At 50.7% G+C, this 24,490-nt stretch overlaps 2 protein-coding genes across 8 annotated transcripts in view; one reads left to right on the plus strand and one right to left on the minus strand.

Annotated features, from left to right (window-relative positions):
- LOC109561606 (uncharacterized) overlaps nucleotides 1–3,770 on the minus strand; it is a 46,179-nt gene extending 42,409 nt beyond the window's left edge. For both annotated transcript variants that reach the window (XR_011567527.1, XR_011567526.1), the window contains exons 1-2: nucleotides 3,632–3,770; nucleotides 2,038–2,117 (exon numbers count right to left, since the gene is read on the minus strand). The gene's annotated coding sequence lies outside the window, so the exon portion shown is untranslated. The remainder of the gene's footprint in view (nucleotides 1–2,037; nucleotides 2,118–3,631) is intronic.
- The window catches only part of SMARCA4 (SWI/SNF related BAF chromatin remodeling complex subunit ATPase 4), a 90,233-nt gene continuing 69,361 nt past the window's right edge, over nucleotides 3,619–24,490 (plus strand). For 5 of the 6 annotated variants that reach the window (XM_070792846.1, XM_070792849.1, XM_070792851.1 and 2 more), the window contains exons 1-5: nucleotides 3,620–3,758; nucleotides 19,783–20,032; nucleotides 21,894–22,026; nucleotides 22,924–23,304; nucleotides 23,609–23,707. In XM_070792846.1, the coding sequence (XP_070648947.1) occupies nucleotides 19,811–20,032; nucleotides 21,894–22,026; nucleotides 22,924–23,304; nucleotides 23,609–23,707 (835 nt within the window). In that variant the 5' untranslated portion in view covers nucleotides 3,620–3,758; nucleotides 19,783–19,810. Of the gene's footprint in view, nucleotides 3,759–19,779; nucleotides 20,033–21,893; nucleotides 22,027–22,923; nucleotides 23,305–23,608; nucleotides 23,708–24,490 lie in introns of all 6 variants that reach the window. The other variant, XM_070792847.1, reaches the window with a different exon arrangement.

The following is a 24,490-nucleotide window of genomic DNA, read 5'->3' on the forward strand; positions in this document are numbered from 1 at the left end:
CTTCAGACTTGCCAGATCCTACAAGCCCTGGATGCTGGGAAAGATTGAAGGTCAAATGAGAAGGGGACGGCAGAGGCTGAGATGGTTGGAAGGCATTATCGACTCAATGGACATGAGTTTGAGCAAACTCTGTTAGACAGTGAAGGACAGGGAAGCCTGCTGTGCTGCATTCCATGGAGTCACAAGGAGTCAGACATGACTGAGCCACTGATCAACAACAGTCATGTGAGCCAGTTCCTTAAAATAAACATCTTTCTCATTTATCTATATACATATATATTAATACATACATGTGTGTGTGTTCTCTTTCTCTCCATATGCATATATACTTCATTTCTCCAGTGCAACAGAATCAATAGGATGTATGTGTGTGTGTGTGTATCTGGGATTTTCCAGGCGGTTCAAGTGGTAAAGAACTCACCTGCCAGTGCAGGAGATGCAGGTTTGATTCCTGGGTCGGGAAGATCCCCTGGAGAAGGAAATGACAATCCACTCCAGTATTTTTGCCTGGAGAATCCCATGCACAGAGGAGCCTGGCGAGCTACAGTCCATGGGGTCGCAGAGTCAGACATGACTGAGTGACTAAGCATGTGTGAATGTGTATGTATATCCAACATCCTATTGATTCTGTGTCTCTAGAGAACTCTGACACATCCTCTGAGCTACATGGGAAGCTCCTACCTAATAGGGCCACAGATACGAGGGTGTAGATGTGAATGTAGACTCTAAGACTCCTAAGACCAACTGGGAATTGTATTTTTGCCATGTGGGGAGTGATGCTGCAAACATCTGGATTGCTACACTCCTCTTTGCATCCTTGCAGAGCACAGCTTCCTCATGCCCCTATCTGGCCCTGTTCTGCCCACTGGGGAAGGCAGGAGGGGCAGCTATCATTGTAACAGGCAGCATATGGGGAAAGTGGACACAGGAGATGAGGGGTGGAGCCTAAAGCTCTGACTTCACTCTAGGCATCTCCCTAGTGGCATTTGAGATGTCATGGGTGTACTACTGAGGCCTCAACAAGCATCTCATAAACTCTGATTTTGTGTGAGAGGCAGCATGGGCCACTGGAGAGTGCTTCTTCAGCCTCTTTTCCACGCACCAGTCACTAGGCACTGTGCTAGGTGCTGGAGACAGACAGAAAGCTTACGTTCCAGCGTGCAGGATGAGTACAATGGAGAGAAATCACCTGGGGATGTAGGAGGTCGCATCTGTAACATTACAGAGATTCTCTGGGAGACACAGCCATGCAGGGGTCAGAAGCACATGTGCAAAGGCCCTGAGGCAGGAATGTGCCAGGTTTGAAGAATATTAAGAATTGTCCACGAAGCCCTGCCCTCCCCGGCTACTGCAGACCTCCCCCCACAGAGCCACAAGAGCTGTCCTCTGTTCCCACGCTCCTTTCCCTCTTCAGGGTCTTTGTACATCCTGTTTCCTCCGCTGAGTGCCCTCCTCCTTTGGGTCTTGGCATATGGAGAGTCTGACCTGACTTCTCAACCCCAGGAAGACCCCATATTATCAACCCCCGGGGCTTTTCTTCCAATGCATTTAGATTTTTCCTATCAAGTATTATTAGTGTGATCGGTGTGGGAGATCGTTAGCTGAACTCATGGACTGTCTGCTCTAAGGGCCAGAACCCTGCCTGCTCAGTACATCACCACACGACTAAGACCAGCTCGGCGTTTTTGGGTTTTTTGGCTGGGTCAGGTCTTAGTTGCAGCATGCGGGATCTTTAGTTGCAGGGCACGGAATCTCTAGTTGTGGCTCTTGTGCTCTGCAGCATGTGGGATCTTATTTGCCCAACCAGGGATCAAACCTGCCTGCATCCCCTGCATTGCAAGGCGGATTTTTTTTTTAATTTATTTTTAATTGGATAATTGCTTTACAATGTTGTATTATTTTTTGTGCAAGGCAGATTCTTAACCACTTGACCACCAAGGAAGTCTCCTGCTCAGCATTTAAGATGTTGAAGGCACTTTAGAAATATTGCTTGAATGAATGAGACAAGCCAAAGTCCAGACCCCACCTGCCCATTACCTGTCCATTATCCAACGTCACAAGCTAAGTCACCGAGAGCTTCTCCATGGCCTGTTTTCATGGATTCCTCATAACCAACCCTGTGGAGATGAGTGCTGTCACTGTTTTGACTTTACAGGTGAAGAGACGTGTGGATGCCTCCAGTAAACTTGCCTGGCATCCCCCAGGTACTAAGGAGAGTCAGGTTTTCAATGCAGGTCTTTTTGGCTTCAGGCCAAGGTATTAGCTGCTGCTCTATGTTCTAAGGGCCTCACCTTGGGCTTGGAAAGGCCCAAAGAGCTGATGATACACACTCCATAGAAGCTAATATATATTCAATTAAAAAAATATATTTTAAGGTATCTAGTGTGTGGCAGAGGGTGGCACCACACTAGATATTCGGTATTCACTAGGGACTAAAATTGACAACACTGTGCCATTCAAATCGAGGTTAGGGAGAGAGATATTAAAGGGGTTACCCAAGAAATGTGAAAGGAAGGAAAAGGAGGTGGTGATCAAACAGGAGGCAAGGCCAGGGGAGGTGATGAGTCAGCTGAGACCTGAAAAATGAGGAAGAGCAGGCCTGAGAGAAGCAGGGGTAGGGAGTCACAGGCTGTGGGACTTGGTCCTGGGGACCGTTTGTCCAGTTGTGGGGCTAGAAACAACGTATACAGACTCAGAGATACTCTCAAAATTTAAGAGATGAAGCCTCCTACAGTCTCCGGGCCTTCACACTCGCAACAACGCTCTCTCTCTCTCACTGCTTTTATGTCTTGACTCAAATGTCTTAGCAGCGAGGCTTTCCCTAGCTGCCCCATTTAAAACTTCCCCGACCCTTCAGGTGTCCATTTCAACATAGTGTATTTTACTGAAGAGTTTTCTTGCCTCGCGCCTGCCTCTCCCACTAAAATGAGCGCCACAGAGGCTGAGATTTCTCTTCGGTACTACAGCACCTCAGTCTGCGGCAGGTCAATAGATATCTGCTAAACTAATAGCCCTAGGTAAGTTTTGCGGAAAAGGTAGCCACGGTCTTTGCCCCCCAGGCTTTGCCGAACGGGCACCGCCATCATCGGAACATCGACATGCACTTGGCCCAGGGGCCGGCTCTGCTCATCCCCGGCCCAGCCTGTCCGCCTCCTGCCTTCATGCACGACCTTGGAAGCCTCACTTCTGAGTCTCAGGGATCCTCGGCCACGCTTTCCCCACAGACCTCTCCACCACCCATCCCATCCCATCCCCCAACCTCCCCCTGCCGCCTCCACCACAGCCGCAGTACCGCCTGCTCTGCGCATGCTCGGCGGCGTTGAGACGCGCGGCGTGCGAGGACGGAGAGCACCGCGCGCAGGCGCATGACCGTCCCACACGGAGTTGGGAGGCGCGTCGGGCGCTATAGCTCTCTCTGGCCCCACCCACCTCTCCCAGACAACCCCGGCTAGACGCGCACGCGCGCTAGGAGCGGAAGGGCGGGCGGGCACGCGCACGAGGACGGGCCAGCAGCGGAAGCGAGAGAGGGAGTTCGTGGTGGGGGGAGGGGAGGTGGCGAGTGCGCGCGCAGCGGGGGCGCGGGCAGCGTGGGGGGGCGGCTGAGGCAGGCGGGCGCGCGCGCGAGGCTTACCCTCGCTCGGCGGCTGCGGCGGCTGCTTCTTTGTTTCGTGAGAAGAAGCGAGACGCCCATTCTGCCCCCGGCCCCGCGTGGAGGGGCGGGGGCGGCGCCGGGAAGGCGACGGCGCCGGCGACTCCCGGTAAGGAACGCGGGTCGCGGGGGGAGCGCGGCGCGGGGCTTGGGAGGACGGTTTGAATGGAGCCGGGCCGCCAAGGGGGGAGGGGGCCGCCGGCGCCCGGAGCGGGGCCGGGGTACGGCGGCGCCCGAGGGTCAAGAAGCCTGGCCGGCACCGCGCGCGCGGGGAAGGCCACAGGCAGCGAGGCCTCGGCGACTACAGTATCCGCGGGACGGCGGGGTGGGGGCCCGGGCCGCGTGGAGGCCGCGCGCCCCTCGCGCGCGCTCTCGCCAGGGTCGCCGGACAAAGCGCGTCGCCCCGTCGGCGGTCCAGTAGCCCACATCCCGGTGTCCGCCGGGGCTGCAACAATAGCCAGGCGTCCGGGCTTTTCTGGTTACGTTCTAACGGGTCCGACTCGAATGTTGGGTTTTGGCGAGACTGCAGTCGGAGCTCAATAGAAAAACCCTAGGTGTGTCCAGCGTCGCCCGGACACGAACATTAGCAGCCCCCCTGGGTTAGCCGAAGTGAATTTTTATTTTTAAAAAAGTCACGTCGTTTTAGATTTTCAAGGAAAGGTAAAGAACTCTGCTAACCCCTCGAAAGTAGTGACTTGAGAACGTTTGCCCTGAAGCCGGGGGTCGGCAGCAGTGGGGAAGGACGGAGAGAACTGTTTGCTGTTGAAAGCATTGTTTTAGTTTTGCATCCTTCCCCCTTTCTGCCAATCGATTCTCCAGATTAAGGTTTTTATTTAAAACGCAAATCTTTCAGCAGAAGGTGTTTTGTGAAGGTCTTGAAGACACTAGTCTTGATATTTTTTCCCCCTAGTGAATCATTGGGGAAAGTAGGGAATAAGCAGTGAGAGAGCCACTTCCTAGGAATTTGGAACAAGTTTTCACTTTTAAATGACAGGCCTGATTCGAGTTTGACTCCTGGCTGTTGCTGGTCACTTCTCTGTGTGACAGGAGGCAAATAGCTTAATCTTTAGGAACCTTTCAGTGTCCTCATATGTGAAATGAGAATAACGGCACGAATGGAGCTGGTGAAAACCTGTAAAATGGTTCCTGTCAAGAGGGAAACACTATTGTTGTGTAGTCCAGTCTCTTCCATTCTTGTTCAACACATACTTGTTGAGCCCAGCTGGGTGTTTGGTAGTTGGAGGTTGGGTGCCCAGAGCAGCCTGTTCAGTCTTGTAGGGGAACAGGTGGTAAATGTGGGAACAACTGGAGGCCTGTCATATGTGAGGAGCACAGCAGATGGGTGCGAGTAGTGGAACCAGAGATCAGGGTAGTTGCATGGAAGAGGGGGCCTTACTCAGGGTTAGGGAGGGCCCCCAGCTTGTGTTGGACCACTCGGGACCAGTCATTTCTCCCGTCTGCTGCTTTTGCACATGGTCATCTTGATCCTTTCTTGTGTTAGGAGTTCCTCCCGTTTATAATTACACATCTTTTCTCCAAGGGCCATCAGAGCTGTGTCTGTGTAATCTCCTTTAGTGTACCCTGGCCCAGAGTGTAGTAGGCCTTTAGCGAACATTTGTGGATGAAGGAGGAGGGTACTCTTGAGGATTGAGTAACCTTGTGTGTGAAGTGCTTGGCCCAGGACTTGAGGGCCAGTTGCAGACAATAAATATTAGTTGCTGGTGCTGTGTTTTGCTTTGTTTTTAAATTTTTTTCTAAAGCTTTCCAGGCCATTTTCCCCAAACCTCGTTCCCTCAACAGTGAGGGTGTGGGGTGGTGGTTAATAGGAGGTGGTGTTGTGGAGTGCTGGTTCTGGAATTGGACCTCCTGGATTCACAGTCAGCTCTAAATTCTAGTTTGACCTCAAGCAAGACACTTACCAGTAGGTCCCCCAACTTGAAAAACAGATAGGACAGTGGTGCCAGCTCAAAGAATTGTTGTGAGGGTTGAAAAGATAGTATGGGAAGTGGTTTAACACTGTAGAGTCTGGCATGTAATGAGCTCTCAATTTTTCAGAGGTGGTTTTGTTTATATGTATGTATTTGTAAATTAACTGTTCAGAAAACTGAAAACATAAGAGTCATCCTGTATCCCAGAAACCCCAGGTTTGATGTGCTGGTTATATACATTTTCCTAATTTTCTTGAAACTCAGTACATATACGATTATGAAAATAATAAGTGTTCCTCCTCATGCCACTTGAAATCATTTGTGCCCAACCCTTCAGGGGGGCTTCCAGGTGGCACAGTGGTAAAGAATCCCCCTGCCAATGCAAGAGACATAGGAGACATGGATTTGGGACCTGGAGGAGGGCTTGGCAACCCACTCCAGTATTCTTGCTTGGAGAATCCCATTGACTGAGGAGCCTGGTGGGCTATAGTCCATGGGGTCGCAGAGTCGGACACGATTGAGCACACACACCAGCTGTTCAGGAGATGTTGATTTTGCAGGGTTTTTTTGTCGGGGTGTTCATCGTGGGGTGACCTCATCAGAGCTTTGGTGCAGGGCAGTGCAGTGGTCTCCAGACTTTCTGTTAGTGAAAAGCACTCCAACATAAACACATATTTATTTTTTTTAAACACATATTTTATTTATACCCCTTTGCCTCTCTTGTGGGTCCTCAAAACATTGGGAGGTAACTGTAGACCAGCTTCCGGTCTTCACTGTTTATCAGATGTGGGAGAGGGGGAGGGACTCGGTGTGTTGGGTGAATATCCCTTGAGAACGTTTTGCCAGTGAAGAAACTGAGGTCCAGGCATATTTCACCAGGGCGCCTCGGATTGAACATACAAGTCTGACTCCTGGGTTGGCCAGTTTCCCTCTTGGTACCTCCAAGAAATGGGGTAAGTCCTCAGACATGACGATTGATTTTGGCCTGGGTCATCAGGGCTGCCGTGGCTCAGGGCATTCACATTGACCCTAAACAGAGCACAATGTCCGTGGCGCCCCCCTGGAGTTGTGCAGGAAGTGGCCCACCCATGCATTCCCCATTCACATAGGGAACAGGCACGCACCTGCTATGAACCTGGTGCTGCTGGGGGCTGGGGGTTCGGCCAAGAACAGGCAGACAAGGGCTCTGTCCTCATTCACTCATATCCATCTCCTTATGTGCAAAGAGGGCTGGTCCAGTAATAGTACCCAACTTGGACAATTGTTGCAAGGACTGAACTACAGCAAAATGATGGATGACCGATGTTAAGCGCTTAGGAAAGTGCCTGACACACAGGAGTAGACAGTTTGGCGCTGTTGTTATTTATTAGGATCCCAACAATATCCTAGCGGGTTAAGATACAGAATAGATTTGTGCCCCATTGCAGTAGTTCCATATGTTTTCAAAGTGGTAGGAAAGGAATTGGTGCCTCCGTTCTGTCCTTAATAATTTAAAAATGCTGTGCTTTGCAGTTTCACCATACGGCACTGGAAAGAGGGAAGTGTGTTAGGTGGCTTGGATTTTGAAAAACGTAAAATGTTCGTTTTCCCTTTCACATATCTCCTCGTAACTGGATTGGAACACTGGAGAATCAAAGTTTAAAAAAAAAAAATAAAAAGAATGAGCAAAACCTCTAAAAGGGAAGTAACAGCGCTCGAATATTAGGGAGGGGAGAGGTCTGAGGGTGAATCTATGAGAACTGAGTTGAGATCATGTGAGCTCTTATCTTCCAGGTGTCATCCCTAAGAAGCAGAAAGCTCTTCAGTGTGATCAGTGATATCTTCATGTTTGCTCTTGTGTGCTTAGTCATCAGTCGTGTCCAACTCTTTGTGACCCCCATAGACTACGGTCCGCCAGGCGCCTCTGTCCATGGAATTTCCCAGGCAAGAATACTGGAGTGGGTTGCCATTTCCTACTCCAGGGGATCTTTCCGACCCAGGGATCAAACCCCCATCTCCTGCGTCTCCTGAATTGCAGGCAGATTCTTTCCTTGCTGAGCCATGGGGGAAGTTTTTCAGGATATGGATTTGATGGGCATGAGAAAGTGGGCCTCTGCTCATCTTCCTGAGTGGGAAGGGGCCTGGAGCTGCCTCCAGGCGTAGCTGGGTTTCTTGGGGGATTCCGTTTCCCACAGCAGAGGGAAGGGAAGAGTTGTAGTCAGTTCCCCTCAGGGAATGGGCATTGTTGTCCTGGCCTCTTCCTGGAAGCCAAGACTGGTTTCCAGAGCTTGGTTTTGGGGCTCCGTTACTTTGCCTAAGGGCCGTGTATTCATTTTTGTGTGTGGACACTTGTAACCCGGGAGTAGTCTTGAGTTTTGCTCACTGTGAAGTCTGCCAGCTCCTGGAGTGTGATAAAGAGGAAAGGCTTTCCCAGTGAGGACCTGCTGTAAGGCCCGGGGGATTGTACTCAACATTTTGGCATAGCCTGTAGGGGAAAAGAATCTGAAAAGGCTTATGTACAAATATCACTGAGTTGTACACCTGAAGCTAACACATGGTAAATCAACTAGACTGCAATTAAAAAAAGAGAGGATGGGCTTTAAAATGGCTCCCTGGGGTGGGGTAAGTTCTCCTTTCACTGGCAAGTCGCGCCTCGCTGGTTCAGGAAGCAGGTGGCCGTGTGGCAGTTGCTGCCTCACCTGGTACCGTGCGAGACGGGAGGGGGCAGGGTTGCCCCAAAAGCCTCAGGATAGTTGGAGGGAGGGTGTCTCTTGTGCCCATGGCTACACTGATGCGCAGGGGGCTCCTCCGTGCGCCCTGGGAGCCGCTTCTGGCCCTGGTGAACTCCGCGCCTCCTCAGAACAGCCCTGGAGGCTCTTGCCTCGGGGGTGCTCCCTCTGCTGCACTTTGTGCTCCTCGGGACTCTCCTCCTGTGTTTTCTGTTCCTCAGCCGGCATCGGTGCTCAGGCACCAGACTTAGACAGGCTTGAGGCAGGCAGGATTCTCTTCCAACGTGACTTTGGGCAAACAGCCTCTTGGAGCATAAACCCCCTGTTTCACCCCAACTGGGTGTGAGTTGAGGCCAAAATGCAGCCTCTCTGGGCTTTGTTAAGCCTGGTTCCAGGGCTGGTTGCCCCCAGGGAAGGGACACTTTCTGTATTTCTTTTTTTTGATAATTCTATTTATTTATTTATGGCTGTGCTGAGTCTTCATTGCTTCTCAGTCTTATTTTCCAGTTGTAATAAGCAGGGGTGACTCTTGCGTTGCATTGCACGGACTTCTCAGTGCCATGGCTTCCCTTGTTGCGGAGCACAGGCTTTAGGTGTGTGGGCTTAAGTAGTTGCAGCTCCTGGGCTCTAGCGCACTGGCTCAGTGGTCGTGGTGCACAGGCTTAGTTCCTCTGGCATGTGGGATCTTCCCGGACTAGGGATGGAACCCATGTCTCCTGCGTTGGCAGGTGGATTCTTGGGCCACCAGGAAAGCCCCCTGTATTTCAGATGGCATGGCATGTGCCAGCTGAGGCCCCTCTGGTCACTTTGGTCATCCCTGTCTCCTCTTATTCTCTCACTCTCACATCCATTCCATCTGCCGGTTCAGAAAAATCCTCTAAAACCATCATCAGACCATGTCGCTGCCTGACCTGCGGTATACCAGTGGTTTCCCATTGCACCTTGGGTGGACTTCTGCTCCTCACCACTGCGCTCCAGGCCTGTGATCTGTGCTCTTCACCCACCTCTGACCTCGTTGGCGGCCTCCCCCTTCTCGCCTCCTCTTCTCCTTCAGGGTCCCACCCCAGGGCCTTTGTACTTGCTGGTCCTGTGCCTGCCCACGGCCACTGGCTCCCATCGCACTCCAGGTTTCTGCTCAGATGTGTCCCCGTCACTGAGACTCCCTGGCCACCATGACTGGAAGCGCACCTCCCATCAGCTTGACTGTTAACCCACTTGATTATGCGTAGCTCTTCCACCCACTAGCAATGTTGTGTCCTGTTGATTTGTGTCACTCGGTTGTCAGTTCCACCAGGCAGAGACTTTGTTCTCTGCTGCGTGCCCAGTCCCTGGAACCCGGTTCAGGGCGCGTGAGCTCTCCCCAAGGTGTTTGGAGGTGGCTGGAGGGCCTGTCACAGCACCGCCACAGGTGGCACTTGTAGGTGCCGCACGTGCACTCTGCGTCCAGCCGTCTGCAGGAGTCACGGCTAATGCTCAGTGTTGAGTACAGAGCAGGCCTCGCAGCACACTCGGTGGTGGTCTTGCTGTTCATCCAGTGGGGCTCGGTCAGCCTTAACAGAGGAGAGGGGGAGAGTCTACCCAGGGTTCAGAGGCGGAGCAGGGTCAGGACTGAAGCTGAAGCTCCAGTACTGTGGCCACCTGATGCAAAGAGCTGACTCATTGGAAAAGACCCTGATGCTGGGAAGGATTGAGGGCAGGAGGAGAAGAGGGCGACAGAGGATGAGATGGTTGGGTGGCATCATCAACTCAGTGGACATGAGTTTGAGCAAATTCCGGGAGATAATGAAGGACAGGGAAGCCTCACGTGCTGTAGTCCATGGGGTCGAAAAGAGTCGGAGACAACTGAGTGACTGAACAAGGGTCAGGAGAGAACTGTAAAACTTGTTATGGTTACTTGATGTGTGTTTATGTTGGGTCACCTGGAGTCTGCTGTGCTCAGTCTCTAAGTTGTGTCTAACTCTTTGCAACCCCATGGACTGTAACCCGCCAGGCTCTTCTGTCCATGGAATTTTCCAGGCTAGAATACTGGAGTGGGTTGCCATTTCCTCCTCCAGAGCACATGGAGTTTGGATCATAGTAAAAGGGTTTGTTGTAGATAGGCAGTGTTTGTGTTCTGGAAGGTAGACAGTTTTATCTCCCTGCCAGATTAGAGCTTGAACTCCCTGAGGGCCTGGTTGCCTGCGTGTCTCCTGCCACGTTATAAGTGGGGAGGTGCTCTTCAGTGGTTTTCAAATGAATGAAGTACTTAAGGGCGGAGTGGGAGGGGGAGGATTCCAGTGCATCAAATGATGCATAATTCCCAGTGCTAAAAGTAATACTCGCTAACAATTTGGCATGTCTGCCTCTTAGGTGGACCTGAGAAGACATTGTCATCATCATCATCATCATCATCAGGACATGGTTTTTTAGTTTCTGAAATTTATTCTCTTTTAAATGCAGGGCAAGTTTTTACTACTTAATTCTGTTGCAGGGATAATGTTTGCCACAGAACAGCCAGCTTCAGGGCAGCTGTGGGCTCAGGAATGTGCTATTTCCATGTGGTCCCTGAAACCCCAGGTGCCCCGACCCACATGTCCTTGCTGGTTTGAGGACTGCTGCACCCCACAGCCTCAGGTCAAGTGTGGAGGGTTTTATTAGTTGTGGAGTATCTAGGGGAAGTCTCATTTTGTAGTTTAAATGTGACAAATGAGGCTGGATTTGCTGAAGCCACCTGGCCCAGCTGCCTTGAACTCTCTCTGAGCTCCGAATCATGACTTGACTGCCATGGAGCTGCCACTGAAATGTGTCTTCAAACAAATTTCTCCACACCCCAGAAACAAAACAGCAGCTATCCTGGGACCAAACTTAAATATATAGCTGGTTTTTAGGCAAAATAAAAAAAAAAAAACTTAACTGATCATCTCAGTAAGCAGATTTCAGAGGGTCCCCATTGCCCTTAGCAGCCTGTCCTGCTGCGGTGATCAGCCACCATGATCCTTTTAAGAGAAATCGTGGTCCTTAGAAGAGAAGCACTAAGGCCGGTACGGAAGAAGAAACGAGACCTCTGATACTGAAGCAGTCTGGTTCCACATCTGAACATCAGCACAGCAATTTTGGTGAAATTGAAAGTAGATGGAAAATAACACAGTCTCCAAATGCTTTCATTGTCCTTGTTTATTTCCCCAGAGACTCTTCCTGGGCATCTTTTCTGGGTGTTGACTTCCCAGGTATTTTGTCTGACCTAGTCTTTTTTTTTTCCTTAAAAAGTGTGTGTGTGTGTGTGTGTTTAAATCGTGTTTACAGAGGTAATAGATGGTTAAAACAAACACACACAAAGAAAAAACTCCAGAAGTCTGTGATGTGGAACGTGTTAAGTTCCCCATCACACGCCTCCGTAGAGAGCCACTGGCAGTTTGGTGCATGTTTTCTTGGGGCTAGCTTCTATGCTTGGATTAACGTGAGGAAATTGTTATTCTTAGCAAAATGGTACTCAGGCCTACACCTCTGACTTTGACGGTACCTTCTTCCCCCGCTTCATTTTGGACCATCTCCATATACATATGTACAGTGCTACCTCAGTCTTTTTTTTTTTTTTTTTTTTTAACTTATTCATTTATTTACCTCTTTTGGTTTCGATTGCCTGGTTTGATTTGCTGGGTTTGGGTTGCTTCACGCACCCTTTCTCCGTTTGCAAGCAGAAGCTATTTTCTAGTTGCAGTGCACAGGCTTCCCATTGCAGTGGCTTCTCTTGTTTCGAAACACAGGCTCTAGGCACATGGGCTTCAGTGGTGGCAGCACTTGGGCTCAATAGCCCCATGGCAGTGGGATCTTAGTTCCCTGACCAGGGATTGAACCCATTGCCTTGCCTTGGCAGGCAGGTGGAGCTCCAGGGAAGTTCTGCAGTCAGCCAAGGGAAGGCACCTCCCCGTGATTACTTTGTGACTGATGTATCCTCAGTAATAGTCACAAGTGACTAGTAGTAGTCACACAGAAGCAAAACATAATCCCCCTGAATTTTGAAATATTCCTTTCTTTTTGTATCTCAATGACCTTGAAGCAGTTAAGGAAAACCTGCTTTCTCTTGTCACAGTACTTTTGACACCAAACATGTTTTTTTTCCCCCACGCCAAACAGTTCTCCAGGTTTTTATGGACGCCATTCGGGTGTCCAGTAGTTCATTTGAATTCTGGCACTAACCACCCAGAGTTAGTGGAGACCTCACGGGTTAGGGGTTCAGTCCCACGAGACTGATGCCCCTTCAGATGCCAGTTGCAAGTAGTGAGTGGGTTTCCAGGTTACCCACACCCCTGTCCAGCTTGGCTGCAAACAGGGATTCCCATGATGCCCTTGGCAGGTTTGATAATTTGCACTGCTGCTGCTGCTGTTTCGTCGCTAAGTCGTGTCCAATTCTTTGTGACCCCATGGACTGTAGCCCCCAGGCTCCTCTGTCCACAGGATTTCCCAGGCAAGAATATTGCAGTGGCTTGTCATTTCCTTCTCCAGGGAATCTTACTTAGGTTTACTGGTTTATAAAGGCTGCAGAAGAACAGCCAGCAGAAGAGATACGTAAGGTGAGGTCCAGAAAAGTTCTAAGTGCAGAAGTGTCTGTCCCCATGCAGGTGGGGTACACCACCCTTTTGGCACATGAATGTGTTCACCAACCCTGAAGCTCTGTGAACCCCATAGTTCAGGGTTTTTGGTGCTTTGTTACATAACCATGATCTATGAACTCAGTCTCCAGCGCCTCTCCCCTCCCTGGAGGATGGAGCTGAAGTTTCTAAACTATTAACGTCTTTCTTCTCACCAGCTCCCATCCTAAGTTATTCAGGAGCCCACCTGGAGTAGCCTCATTAGAACCAAAGACTGTCCTGTCTCTGAGGGAATTCTAAGGGATTTTGGAGCTCTGTGTAAGATGCTCTTATCACCCTTATCACTTAGGAAATTGCATGGATTTTAGGAATTCTGTCAAGAACTGAAGGTAGAGACCACAAATACATTATTTCTCATTGTCACAGATAGACATAGATTTCTTAAACAGAACTCCAGAACCATTAATTGTAGAAGAACAGACTTGATAATTCAGTTCAGTTGCTCAGTCATGTCCGACTCTTTGCGACCCCATGGACTGTAGCATGCCAGGCTTCCCTGTCCATCACTTAACTACTGGAGCTTGCTCAGACTCATGTCCATTGAGTTGGTGATGCCATCCAACCATCACATCCTCTTTTGTCCGCTTCTCCTGCCTTCAGTCTTTCCCAGTATCAGGGTCTTTTCCAGTGAGTCAGTTCTTCACATCAGGTGGCCAAAGTATTGGAGTTTCAGCTTTAGCATCAGTTCTTCCAGTGAATATTCGGGATTGATTTCCTTCAGGATTGACTGGTTTGATCTTGCAGTCCAAGGGACTCTTCAGAGTCTTCTCCAACACCACAATTCAAAAGCACCAATTCTTCGGCACCCAGCCTTCTTTATAGTCCAGCTCTCACATTCATACGTGACTACTGGAAGAACCATAACCTTGACTAGACGGATGTTTGTCGGCAAAGTAATGTCTCTGCTTTTTAATATGCTGTCTAGGTTTGTCATATTCTTTCTTCCTTTCTTCCAAGGAGCAAGGGTCTTTTTAATTTCACGGCTGCAGTCACCATCTGCAGTGATTTTGGAGCCCAAGAAAATAAAATCTGTCACTGTTTCCATTGTTTGTCCATCTATTTGCCATGAAGTGATGGGACTGAATGCCATGATCTTCATTTTTTGAATGTTGAGTTTTAAGCCAACTTTTTCAGTCTCCTCTTTCACTTTCAACAAGAGGCTCTTTAGTTCTTTGCTTTCTACCATAAGGATGGTGACATCTGCATATCTGAGGTTATTGATATTTCTCCCAGCAATCTTGATTCCAGCTTGGGCTTCCCTGGTGACTCAGCTGGTAAAGGAACCACCTGTAATGTGGGAGACCTGCATTTGATCCCCGGGTTGGGAAGAACCCCTGGAGAAGGGAAAGGAGAAAGGGAAAGGGTACTCCAGTATTCTGGCCTGGAGAAGTCCATCGACTGTATAGTCTATGGGGTCGCAAAGAGTCAGACATGACTGAGTGAGTTTCACTTGATATATTGGACATCATTAAAATTAAGAACTTGTTTTCATCACTGCTGCTACTGCTGCTAAGTCACTTCAGTCGTGTCCGACTCTGTGTGACCCCATAGACGGCAGCCCACTAGGCTCCCCCGTCCCTGGGATTCTCCAGGCAAAAACACTGGAGTGGGTTGCCATTTCCTTCTCCAGTGCATGAAAGTGAATAGTGAAAGTGAAGTCGCTCAGTCGTGTCCGACTCTTAGCGACCCCATGGACTGCAGCCTACCCGGCTCCTCTGTCCATGGGGTTTTCCAGGCAAGAGTACTGGAGTGGGGTGCCATTGCCTTCTCCTTTCATCACTGAGAGACAGTAATTGTAATCACTTATCCCCAATAAAATGTTAGTGAAAACTTAGAGCCTGTATAAAAGTGGATCTTTTGGTGGCCATTGAGCCTGTGAAAAGGCACACTGTTCGTCACAAGGGAAATAGAATTTAAACCGTAGAACGATTACAAATTAAAAAGACCAACAGCACCAAATGTTGAATTAGAGGAACTAGAATGCTTACTCTGCTGCTGCAGGGAGGGCAGTGAATGTGATTATTTTGCTGATTTGGAAAACTGACGATATCTGCCAAGCTGACGTTGTTATGCCTCCCTTATGACCAGCAGTTCCCCTCCTGGACCATGCACAAGGAAAATGTGCACCCACGTCCCCCTACTGACATTGTTCACATCAGCCTTACATGTGCTGGCCAAAACTGGGAACAGGAGAATTGATGGTGTCCCTGCAGCATGGATGCGCCTCCCAGACCTGACGTTGTGCAGAAGTAAACTGTATGACCCTCCTTTCAGACGGAGTTCAGTAGCAGGTGGAACTAACCTACAGTGAGAGAATCAGAGCAGGAATTCCGCCGGGAGGGTGGTGGTCACGGCTGGAAGCAGGTGCCGTGGAGGTGCCATATCTGATCTAGGACTCGTGTAGCTGTACACCTGGGATCCGGACCCTTCAAGTATGCCACAGCCCGAGAGGCTGCAGCGGGGGCTGGAGGGCTGCTCCCTGCTTCCCTTTTCCTGTGCTCCACACCCATGCGATGCTGTAGGTCTGCCCCGCTGTGTCCATGGGTGGTACGAGCACCGGTGCCTAATGGGTTGCTTTTTTTTCTTAGTATTTATTTTGGATCTTAGTTACAGCATGCGTGATCTTTGTTGCAGTATGTGGGATCTTTCGTTGAGGTGCACACACTCTCTAGTTGTGTCACACAGGCTCAGTAGTTGCAGTGTGCAGGCTTGGTTGCTCCTTGGCGTGTGGAATCTTTGTTCCCCGACCAGGGCTCGAACTTGTGTCCTGTGCATTGCAAGGCGGATTCTTAACCACGAGGCCACCAGGGAAGTCCCACATTTTTTTTTTTTAATTGAGGTATAGGTGTGTGTGTGTGTGTGTGCATGCTTAGTTGCTCGGTCATGTACAACTCTTTGTGACCCCATGGACTGTACCCCACCAGGCTCTTCTATCCATGAGATTCTCTAGGCAAGAATACTGCAGTGGGTAGCCATTCCCTTCTGCAGGGGATCTTCCCAACCCAGGGATCGAACCCAGGTCTCTTTAATTGCAGGTGGATTCTTTACTGTCTGTGCCACCAGGGAAGCCCGAAATACAGTTGATTTACAATATTACATTCCTTTCAGATATACCACATTGTGATTCAAACATTTTTCTACATTGTACTCCATTTAAAGTTACCATAAAACATTGGCTGTTATTCCCTATGCTCCACGATATATCCTTGTAGTTCATTTTATACATACTAGTCTGTACCTCCTCATCCTCTACCTGCGTCTTGCCCCTCCTCCTTCATCTCTCCCCAGTGGTAACCACCAGTTTGTTCTCTGTATTTGTGAGTCTCTTTCTGTTCTGTTATATTCATATGGTTTATTTTTAGGTTCCATATGTAAGTGATAACAGAGTATTTGTCTTTCTCCTAATTGACTAAGCAGAGTACCTGGCAGGTCCATCCGTGTTGGAAATGGCAAAGTTTCAATATTTTCTATGGTGGGGTAATATTCCACTGTCTAGACTATTACTCCATCCATCTGTTGGTGGACACTTATGTTGCTCCCATGTCTTGGCTGCTGTAAACAATACTGCTGTGAGCATTTGGGTGCATATTTTTTTTTCCGCATGTATTCTTGCCTGCTTTGGTGTAGATTAGCTGACCCTCGTTGCAGGGTTTGCTTCTGGGCTCTCTATTCCGTTCCATCGATCTCTGTGTCTGTTTCTGTGCCGGCACCGTACTCTTGATTACTCTGGCTTTGTAGAGCAGTCTGAAGTCAGGGAGCATGATACCTCTAGCCCCATTCTTCTTTCAAGATTGCTTTAGTAATTCGGGATCTTTTGTGTTTCCATACAGATTTTAGAATTATTTGTTCTAGTTTTGTAAAAAAAAAATGCCATGGATATTGTGATAGCGATTGCATTGAATCTGTAGATTGCCTGGAGAGGTTTGGGTATTATCTTTCAATCCACGAACACAGTGTACCTTCTCTTTGTGTCATCTTCAGTTTCATTCTTCTTTTGTGTGTGTGTGTTCGTGTGTGAGATTTCTGTTCATTTATTTTGGCTATGCTGGGTCTTCACTGCTGCACGGGCTTTCTCTGGTTGCGCAAGCAGAGGCTGTTCTCTAGCTGCAGGATGCGGGCTTCTCACTGCAGTGGCTTCTCATTTTGGAGCACAGGCAGATTTTAGGGTGCGTGGGCTTGAGTAGTCATGACGCACGGGCTTACGGTGGCATGTGAAATCTTTCCGGAGCAGGGATTGAACCTGTGTCTGGTGCACTGGCAGGCAGATTCTTAATCCGTGGACTACCCAGAAAGTTCTTCAGTTTCTTTCATTAGTGTCTTAAAGTTTTCTGAGTAAGGTCTTCTTGAATCATCTCAGATTTTGCTTCCAAATGAATTGGTCTCGAATTTGTTCTTTGTTTTTTTACACTTGATCTTAGCCAAAAGGCCGAGAAGCAATTGTTCTTTTTTTTAAAGTTTGATTTTTCTTGAGCACATTGGGTTTGGGATGTGTGGGGAAGGGATTGTGAGCATGTTCTCTGACGCTCCTGTTGGGTGTATTTAGAGTTCATCTCCAAGGCTCCTGGAGTTCTGGAGGAGACCCGGGATGCAGGCAGAATGGAGAAATGCTTGCTCGTTTGGTTGGGTGTGTTCACAGGCAGGGGAGGTATTTGGGCCTGCCGAGGTTTCTCATCCTCTTTGTTCCCGTTATTTAGTTGTGAAACTGGAGTGAAGAAGTACGGGCTTTTGATCTGTTATCCAGGAAGATACACCCGCACCTGTCACAGGAAGACCTTTTTTTCTTTTTTTAAATCAGGAAAATTTAAAATGTCCCTGGTGGTCTAGTGCTTAAGACTCCGTACTTCCAGAAGGAGGGGGCACGGGTTCGATCCCTGGTCAGAGAACTAAGATCCCACATGCCATGCCATGTGTTGTGGCCAAAATATTAGAAAGTAAAATAAAGCATGTTTAAAGTATCCCCAAAAATGTTCCTGTACCTTTTCAAGATTTATCCTTGAAATCAGGAGAGCCTAGTAAAATTTAAGTGAAAGTGAAAGTCGCTCAGTGGTGTCTGACTCTTTGCAACCCCATGGACTATACAGTCCATGGAATTCTCCAGGCCAGAATACTAGAGTGGGTACCCTTTCCCTTCTCCAGGGAACCTTCCCGACCCAGGGATCAAACTGGAGTCTCCTACTTTGTCAGGCGGATTCTTTACCACTGAGCCACCAGGGAAGCCTGACCTTCATGGGAAAAGAATCTAGAAAAATGTGGATATATGTATATGTATATATCCACTGATTCACTTGGCCAATTCATTTTGCTGTACAGCAAAGTGATTCTGTACAGCAGAAAGGAACACAACACTGAACTAACTATATTGCAATTAAAAAAAAAAAAGCAAGAGGGGGACTTTAAAATAACAGAATGCATCAGTCCCAGGAAACTTGGTTGAACCGCTAGAATTTGCAGCTTGCAGACTACTAAATGATGAAAGGGTCCTAAGTATGATTCTCTGAAGGGAAACCGTGCCTGGAACGTGCTGAGTAGCCCTGTAGAGCGAGCGTCTGCCTGTGTGTGGAGTAGCCTCGAAGGAGAGGCCCTGGAGTGTGGCGGGGTCCCGGCGCCAGCACCAGTCAGACCTCCTTCCTTTGGGGGCTCTGTTGTCACAGCTCTGGGGGGCTCTGAGGAGCTGTAGCCCTTCCTCCCCACAGATACCCCTCAGCTCACCTTCCTGGGAGGGTAAGAGGGCAGGACTGTTTCTTGCTGTCTGCAGGGCCAGCAGACACGTAACCTCTGAGTCTGGTGGGTTGATTGGTGATTTTTCAGTATTCTTTTTGTATTTTCCATATTTCAGCACTGAGAATGCCTTACTCTGTCATCAGGAAAGGGGTTGTTACATTAAGGAGAATCTTTGTTAAGGACATATAACTGCACAGCAGATTGAAAATTGAACCCTTACTATAGAAAGCCCTTATAAATCAGCTCATAGGCCAAAGGAATCATGACTCAGCTCACATTAGGAATTTTTGGGCTGATTTTTGAATCTTGTGGAGGTTCTGGGTCATAATTCTGGGTATCAGATTTTAGTTTGCAGCCCTTGAGTATCACTTTAAATTAAAAAAAAATTTTTTTTTATTTGACTGCACTGGGTTTTAGTTGCGGCATGTGGGATCTAGTTCCCTGACCAGGGATTGAACCTAGGCCCTGTGCACTGGAAGCATGGAGTCTTAGCCACTGGACTACCAGGGAAGTCCTGAATATCACTTTGGAGGTATTTGAGATATCAGAGTGCCATTAGTTATGTAATTTGTCATTAGTTATGTAGTTCGTTATGTAACTATGCCCTTAGTTATGTAGGCTCTTTAAAGGAGCCTACTTTTAAAACTTGGATTCATTTATTTTAAAGGAAGCTTGGTCTCACTGCATTAAGTTGAAACCAGCATTCCTTGCCATGAATATTTGTTTTAGTTGAATTGATGAAGGTTCAGTCACATGCTGTTGCCGGCAAAGGTTTGAGCCTCAGTCACACTCCTCTTTTTTCTTAAATGAGAAGATGAGCAGGCATTCAGAGGGCATGAAGGCTGTGTCAGCTCTTCCCTGAGACGCGCCCTCTGTTATAACTAGAAAGCTGCCAGGGCACGCCAGGCAGTATCTGTCACCTGGTGCCCCACCTCCTGGGTCCCACCCCTTCCTCAAGGCACTTGGGTTTTTTGGGTGTCTGACTATCATCTGCTCGGAGAGGAATGGGGGAGAAAGGCCTGGGTGGCTAGGGGTGCCTGTCAGAGGCTCTGTCTGACCTGACCGTGTGTGATCGTCCTTGACCTGCTGTGACCCACCCCAGCCAGGGGCTGTGACCCGCACACTGACCAGGACTCTTTTCCCAGCAGGAGACTACTGTCCGCAGCTCCTGTGAAGATGTCCACACCGGACCCAGCCCTGGGCGGAACTCCTCGGCCAGGCCCTTCTCCCGGCCCGGGCCCCTCCCCCGGAGCCATGTTGGGCCCCAGCCCGGGCCCCTCCCCTGGCTCCGCCCACAGCATCATGGGACCCAGCCCAGGGCCTCCCTCGGCAGGACACCCCATCCCTACCCAGGGCCCTGGAGGGTACCCTCAGGACAACATGCACCAGATGCACAAGGTAGGGAGCCCCGGGCCCTCAGCCCCACCAGCTGGGTCCACACGCGCAGGGGTGGGGGGTGCACAGTGTGTCCTGAGCCCCACTGCGAGCTGGCAGCCGTCCTAACCCTGGGTGTCTCATGCCTGTTGTTTTATTAATGAATAAAAGTGTCCAAATCCTGAAAGATGGCCTACAGCCCATGGTTTCCTGCTTGGCTTACCTGCGTGACTCACGGAGCACAGCAGCCAGTGCCCTGTGTCCCCACTTGATCCTGTACTTGGGTATCATTGTCCTGACCACTCACCTGGGTACATCAAGGATGCTTTAGCCAGTGAGATGAGAAAAGCCTCTTTTCACACATATAATTTTCTCTTTTTTTGTATTCCTGGGAGGTGGTTGGAGGAAATACTTTCTTATGGATAAAAAGCATCTAAAGGAAAAGGTGCCTTTTTCAAGCATCTGGGATCACAGGTGGCCATCACAGTAGGAGATGCAAGGCCTGGGGATGAGGGGTCTCTGCCTACCCCTCTGGCTTCCCTGCCGGGCTGTCCATGTGTCCGTACCCCAGTTCACTTAATCCCCTCCTGCCAGCCCATCAGGTGCAGGTATGTATTGTGCACATTTTGCAGATGAGGAAGTAGGGTCTCAGCGGGATGGTCACTCAGCAGAGCCATCTCATCCCTTTGGCTTTCCCTGACCTCCGGCACAGTGAGGTGACCCCTCCCCCCTACCCATCACCCATATATTCCTGTCAACTTGGGTGCAGTATCTGTCTGGTCATTTCTTCTGAGAAAGCTGTTGAAGCTGTTGACGATTCTCTGACCGCTGCCCTTAATGCTGACTTAGGCCTGTTTCTCCTCCGTTTCCCCTCTCTGTTTTGTTTCTTCCTGGACACCTGACACGTCTCTCAGACACCTGCCATGTGTCTGGCTGGCCCAAGAGTTGAGGTCTGGTGGTCCCCGCCCCTTCCCCTGCCTGCAGAGAGCTCCTGCCCTGGGGGAGGGGAGCCTGTCTCTCAGCTCCCCAAGCCCAGGGGAGAAGGAGCAGAGGGCAGGCCCCACCCAGGGGTCTGCTCAGCATCCCAAGGGCCCTACGCTCCTTCTGGTTAGGAAGCTGGCCCTCTGCTCTTGGCCCGCGCCTTTTCCTCCTCCTCCTTTCACGGTACACATTGAGCTGTGGCTGACTTTGCCTGGCCACCTCTTAGACCAGAGAGGTGGACATTGGCATCCGAGCCTGGGAGGGTCTCGGAAGACGTCCACTTTGCCAGCCATTCCATGGGGGGAGCGCTTAGTGCTGAACATCAGGAGGGAGGCTGTGTGTTTCTGTCCCACCAAGATCTGACCGTGTCTCCTAGGAGGGGCAGAACGATGTTACAAATGGCCCTCTCCCCGCTAGCAGGCAGGAGGCCGATCTGGGATCAGTGAGGACATTTGACTGTTGCTCCTGTACCTCGTGGGCAGGAGTTACTGCCTGTCTCTGATTTACAGTCTCCCGGGCTAGAGGGTCCCTGTGGTCACAAGGTCTTGTTGTGACGGCTAGAACCGCTCCTGACCTGGAGCTCTGTGCGTGCTTCCCTTGTGAGATTTGGGCCATCAGAAGCTGTCCCCCACCTTCCCCTGGGGTCCTCGTCCGGCCGTGCCCGTGCCCCTAGGTCACCAGTCTGCAGGTCCCCTAATTGGCGTTATTTCACGCACAGGCTTTGACACCTAAGTAGGCATCAGGACCACGTCTTGGACCTAAGCTTGGCCATGGCGGCTCAATAAGTGCCTGGTGACTTGAATGCACGTTTTCAGTGACCTTGAACTTCTCTCGTGTGGTGCATTTCTGTGCTGTCTCTTCCCATGCCCCCTTGCTGATCCTGCCTTGTTGTCCACTCTCGCAGCCAATGGAGTCCATGCATGAGAAGGGCATGTCGGATGACCCCCGCTACACCCAGATGAAGGGGATGGGGATGCGGTCAGGGGGCCATGCAGGCATGGGGCCCCCACCAAGCCCCATGGACCAGCACTCCCAAGGTACGGTTTCCTTTCTCCTCTTTCCTCATGTTTCTCGCCCTCTGGAAGTCCCAAGCTCACTTTCTTAAAGGAGTCACCCATAGATGGATTCCGAGGACCCAGGACAGTTGAGCCTTGTGGTATACCCTGCCATGGAGGGCTGTTGAGCTTGGGCTTAGCTGGCGCCCTGTTCAGGCCGTCTTGTCCCAGAGCAGCCCCAGGAGAGTGGATACTGGTGGGATGAAACCATGTTCCATGCCAGCTGTTAGACAAGGGCTGGGCAGGACAGGGTCCTTAGGACAGTGGCTCTGGTGTCACCCAGGAGTGTATTAGGAATGTAGACTCTGGGAATTCCCTGGAGGTCCTGTGGTTAGGACTTCCACTGCTGGGGCCCTGGGTTCCATCCTTAGTTCTTGATCTGGAAAACTAAGATCCTGCAAGTCCTGTGACGCAGCTGGAAAAAAAGGAAAGAGAAAGCAGACGCCTGGTCCCTGCTTTAGACCTGCTGAGTCAGAATCTCAGGAAGGGGGCAGGGCTGGGCTTTATCTTTGCTCAATGGGGGTGGCTTCCTGTCAATGGGGCTGGAAGCTCAGGGGCTCTGCAGGTAAGGGAAGTGAGGGGAGTGGATCTGCCCAAGGTGAGGGGCAGGGAGGCGGGCCCAGAGAAAGCCTGGATTTTTTTCACCTCTGCTTTAATCATTGGCAAGTTACTAAGTGGGCCGAACCAAGCGCTATGCAGGCTGCCAACCAGGCTGTGAGCGTGTGCCCTCTGGGCGTCTCTGTTTGAATCATGAGTACAAAGTCATTTGGCTGTCCTTGTCTCAGGGTAGTGGCCAGTGTAAGCTGGGCCCCATCTTTTCCTTAAAAATCACTGGAAATGTGCTGCCAAGTGACTGCCCAGACCCATGTCTCCCCACAGGTTACCCCTCGCCCCTGGGCGGCTCTGAGCACGCCTCCAGTCCGGTTCCAGCCAGTGGCCCGTCCTCGGGCCCACAGATGTCATCTGGGCCTGGAGGGGCCCCGCTGGATGGTGCTGACCCGCAGGCTTTGGGGCAGCAGAACCGGGGCCCAACACCCTTCAACCAGAACCAGCTGCACCAGCTCAGAGCGCAGATCATGGCCTACAAGATGCTGGCCCGGGGGCAGCCCCTTCCCGACCACCTGCAGATGGCCGTGCAGGGCAAGCGGCCGATGCCTGGGATGCAGCCACAGATGCCAGCTCTACCTCCACCCTCCGTGTCCGCAACAGGACCCGGGCCCAGCCCTGGACCAGCACCTCCAAATTACAGCAGGCCTCATGGTAGGGCCCACCGCCCCGGCCCTTGGGATGGGGAGGGATCTCAGGGCCAGCCGACAGGAATGTGGACATGTGCGTTGGCAGGTCTGGGCTCTGCCGTCCATTGGCTTCCCCGGCACCAGGGCTGCTGGTGATAAATGGTGTTTCTCTAGCTCCCTTGTCTGCTCTGGCGCCCACACCAAGGGGCTCCTTGTTAGATGTGTCCCCTGGAGCCAGGGCTGCCCATGGTGGGGGCAGGGTGTGGGACCGGTGCAGGTATAAACACAGGACACGTTTTATCCTCTGGTCTGTTTCTCCTTGCATGTAGGTATGGGAGGGCCCAACATGCCCCCTCCAGGACCCTCAGGCGTGCCTCCTGGGATGCCCGGCCAGCCCCCCGGAGGGCCTCCCAAGCCCTGGCCTGAAGGTGAGTTCCCTCCGTCCTACTGACACGTCTGTGCCCTGACTCCCACGTCGAGTTCATACTGCGCAGACCCTGAGATGAACCCGGTCAGAGAGAGTGGGTCGGGGACACGTCTGCTGCTTCTACCATCTTCTTTGGGTCTCACCTGGCCTAGCTTGGCTCCCAGAGCCTTGGGTTTGGTCCCATTCCTCTCTACCTACCCACCCTGGTCTTCTGGGTCACAGTGACCCTGGGGTCTCTGAGCCAGTAGCAGGAAGAGAGGGACAGTAAGGTATGAGTCCACTGTGCGACTCAAGTGAGAGGCTGCAGAGCAGACACCATCCTTCAGGATGTAGTGCCCTGGGCCCAGAGGTCACGGCCAACCCCTTTCCCTCCCGAAAATGCCCCCAGCGCTGTGGAGGCAGGCTGGAGGGCAGGGTGACTCAGGGTTTTGTCACCCTTGTGTTCGGTGTAAAATGTAGTTAGTACTTATTTGAGGGTTATATCTGTGAGGTCAAAGCTGTGGATAAAACAGACTCATTCCTGTCGTCTTGGGGCCTGAGGATCAGTGATGGGCATTGAAGAGCCAGTCCTGTAAATCAAATTCTGCTGCAGCTGGGGTGGGTGAAAGGCAGGCTCACCCCATACCCACCCCGGGTCGGCACCTGGACCAGTAGGGGCTTTGGGGAAGGGATGTGCAGGCTGAGACCTCAAAGAAGAACAGGGAGCCAGACCTCTCAAAAGTGAGGAGCCATGGGGCAGTGAGGGGTCGGGGGCTGGAAAGCTGCCCAGCCCGTGTCAGCCTTG

The sequence above is a fragment of the Bos indicus genome, chromosome 7 (assembly GCF_029378745.1).
Source record: "Bos indicus isolate NIAB-ARS_2022 breed Sahiwal x Tharparkar chromosome 7, NIAB-ARS_B.indTharparkar_mat_pri_1.0, whole genome shotgun sequence".
In the NCBI taxonomy this organism is placed as follows: domain Eukaryota; kingdom Metazoa; phylum Chordata; class Mammalia; order Artiodactyla; family Bovidae; genus Bos; species Bos indicus.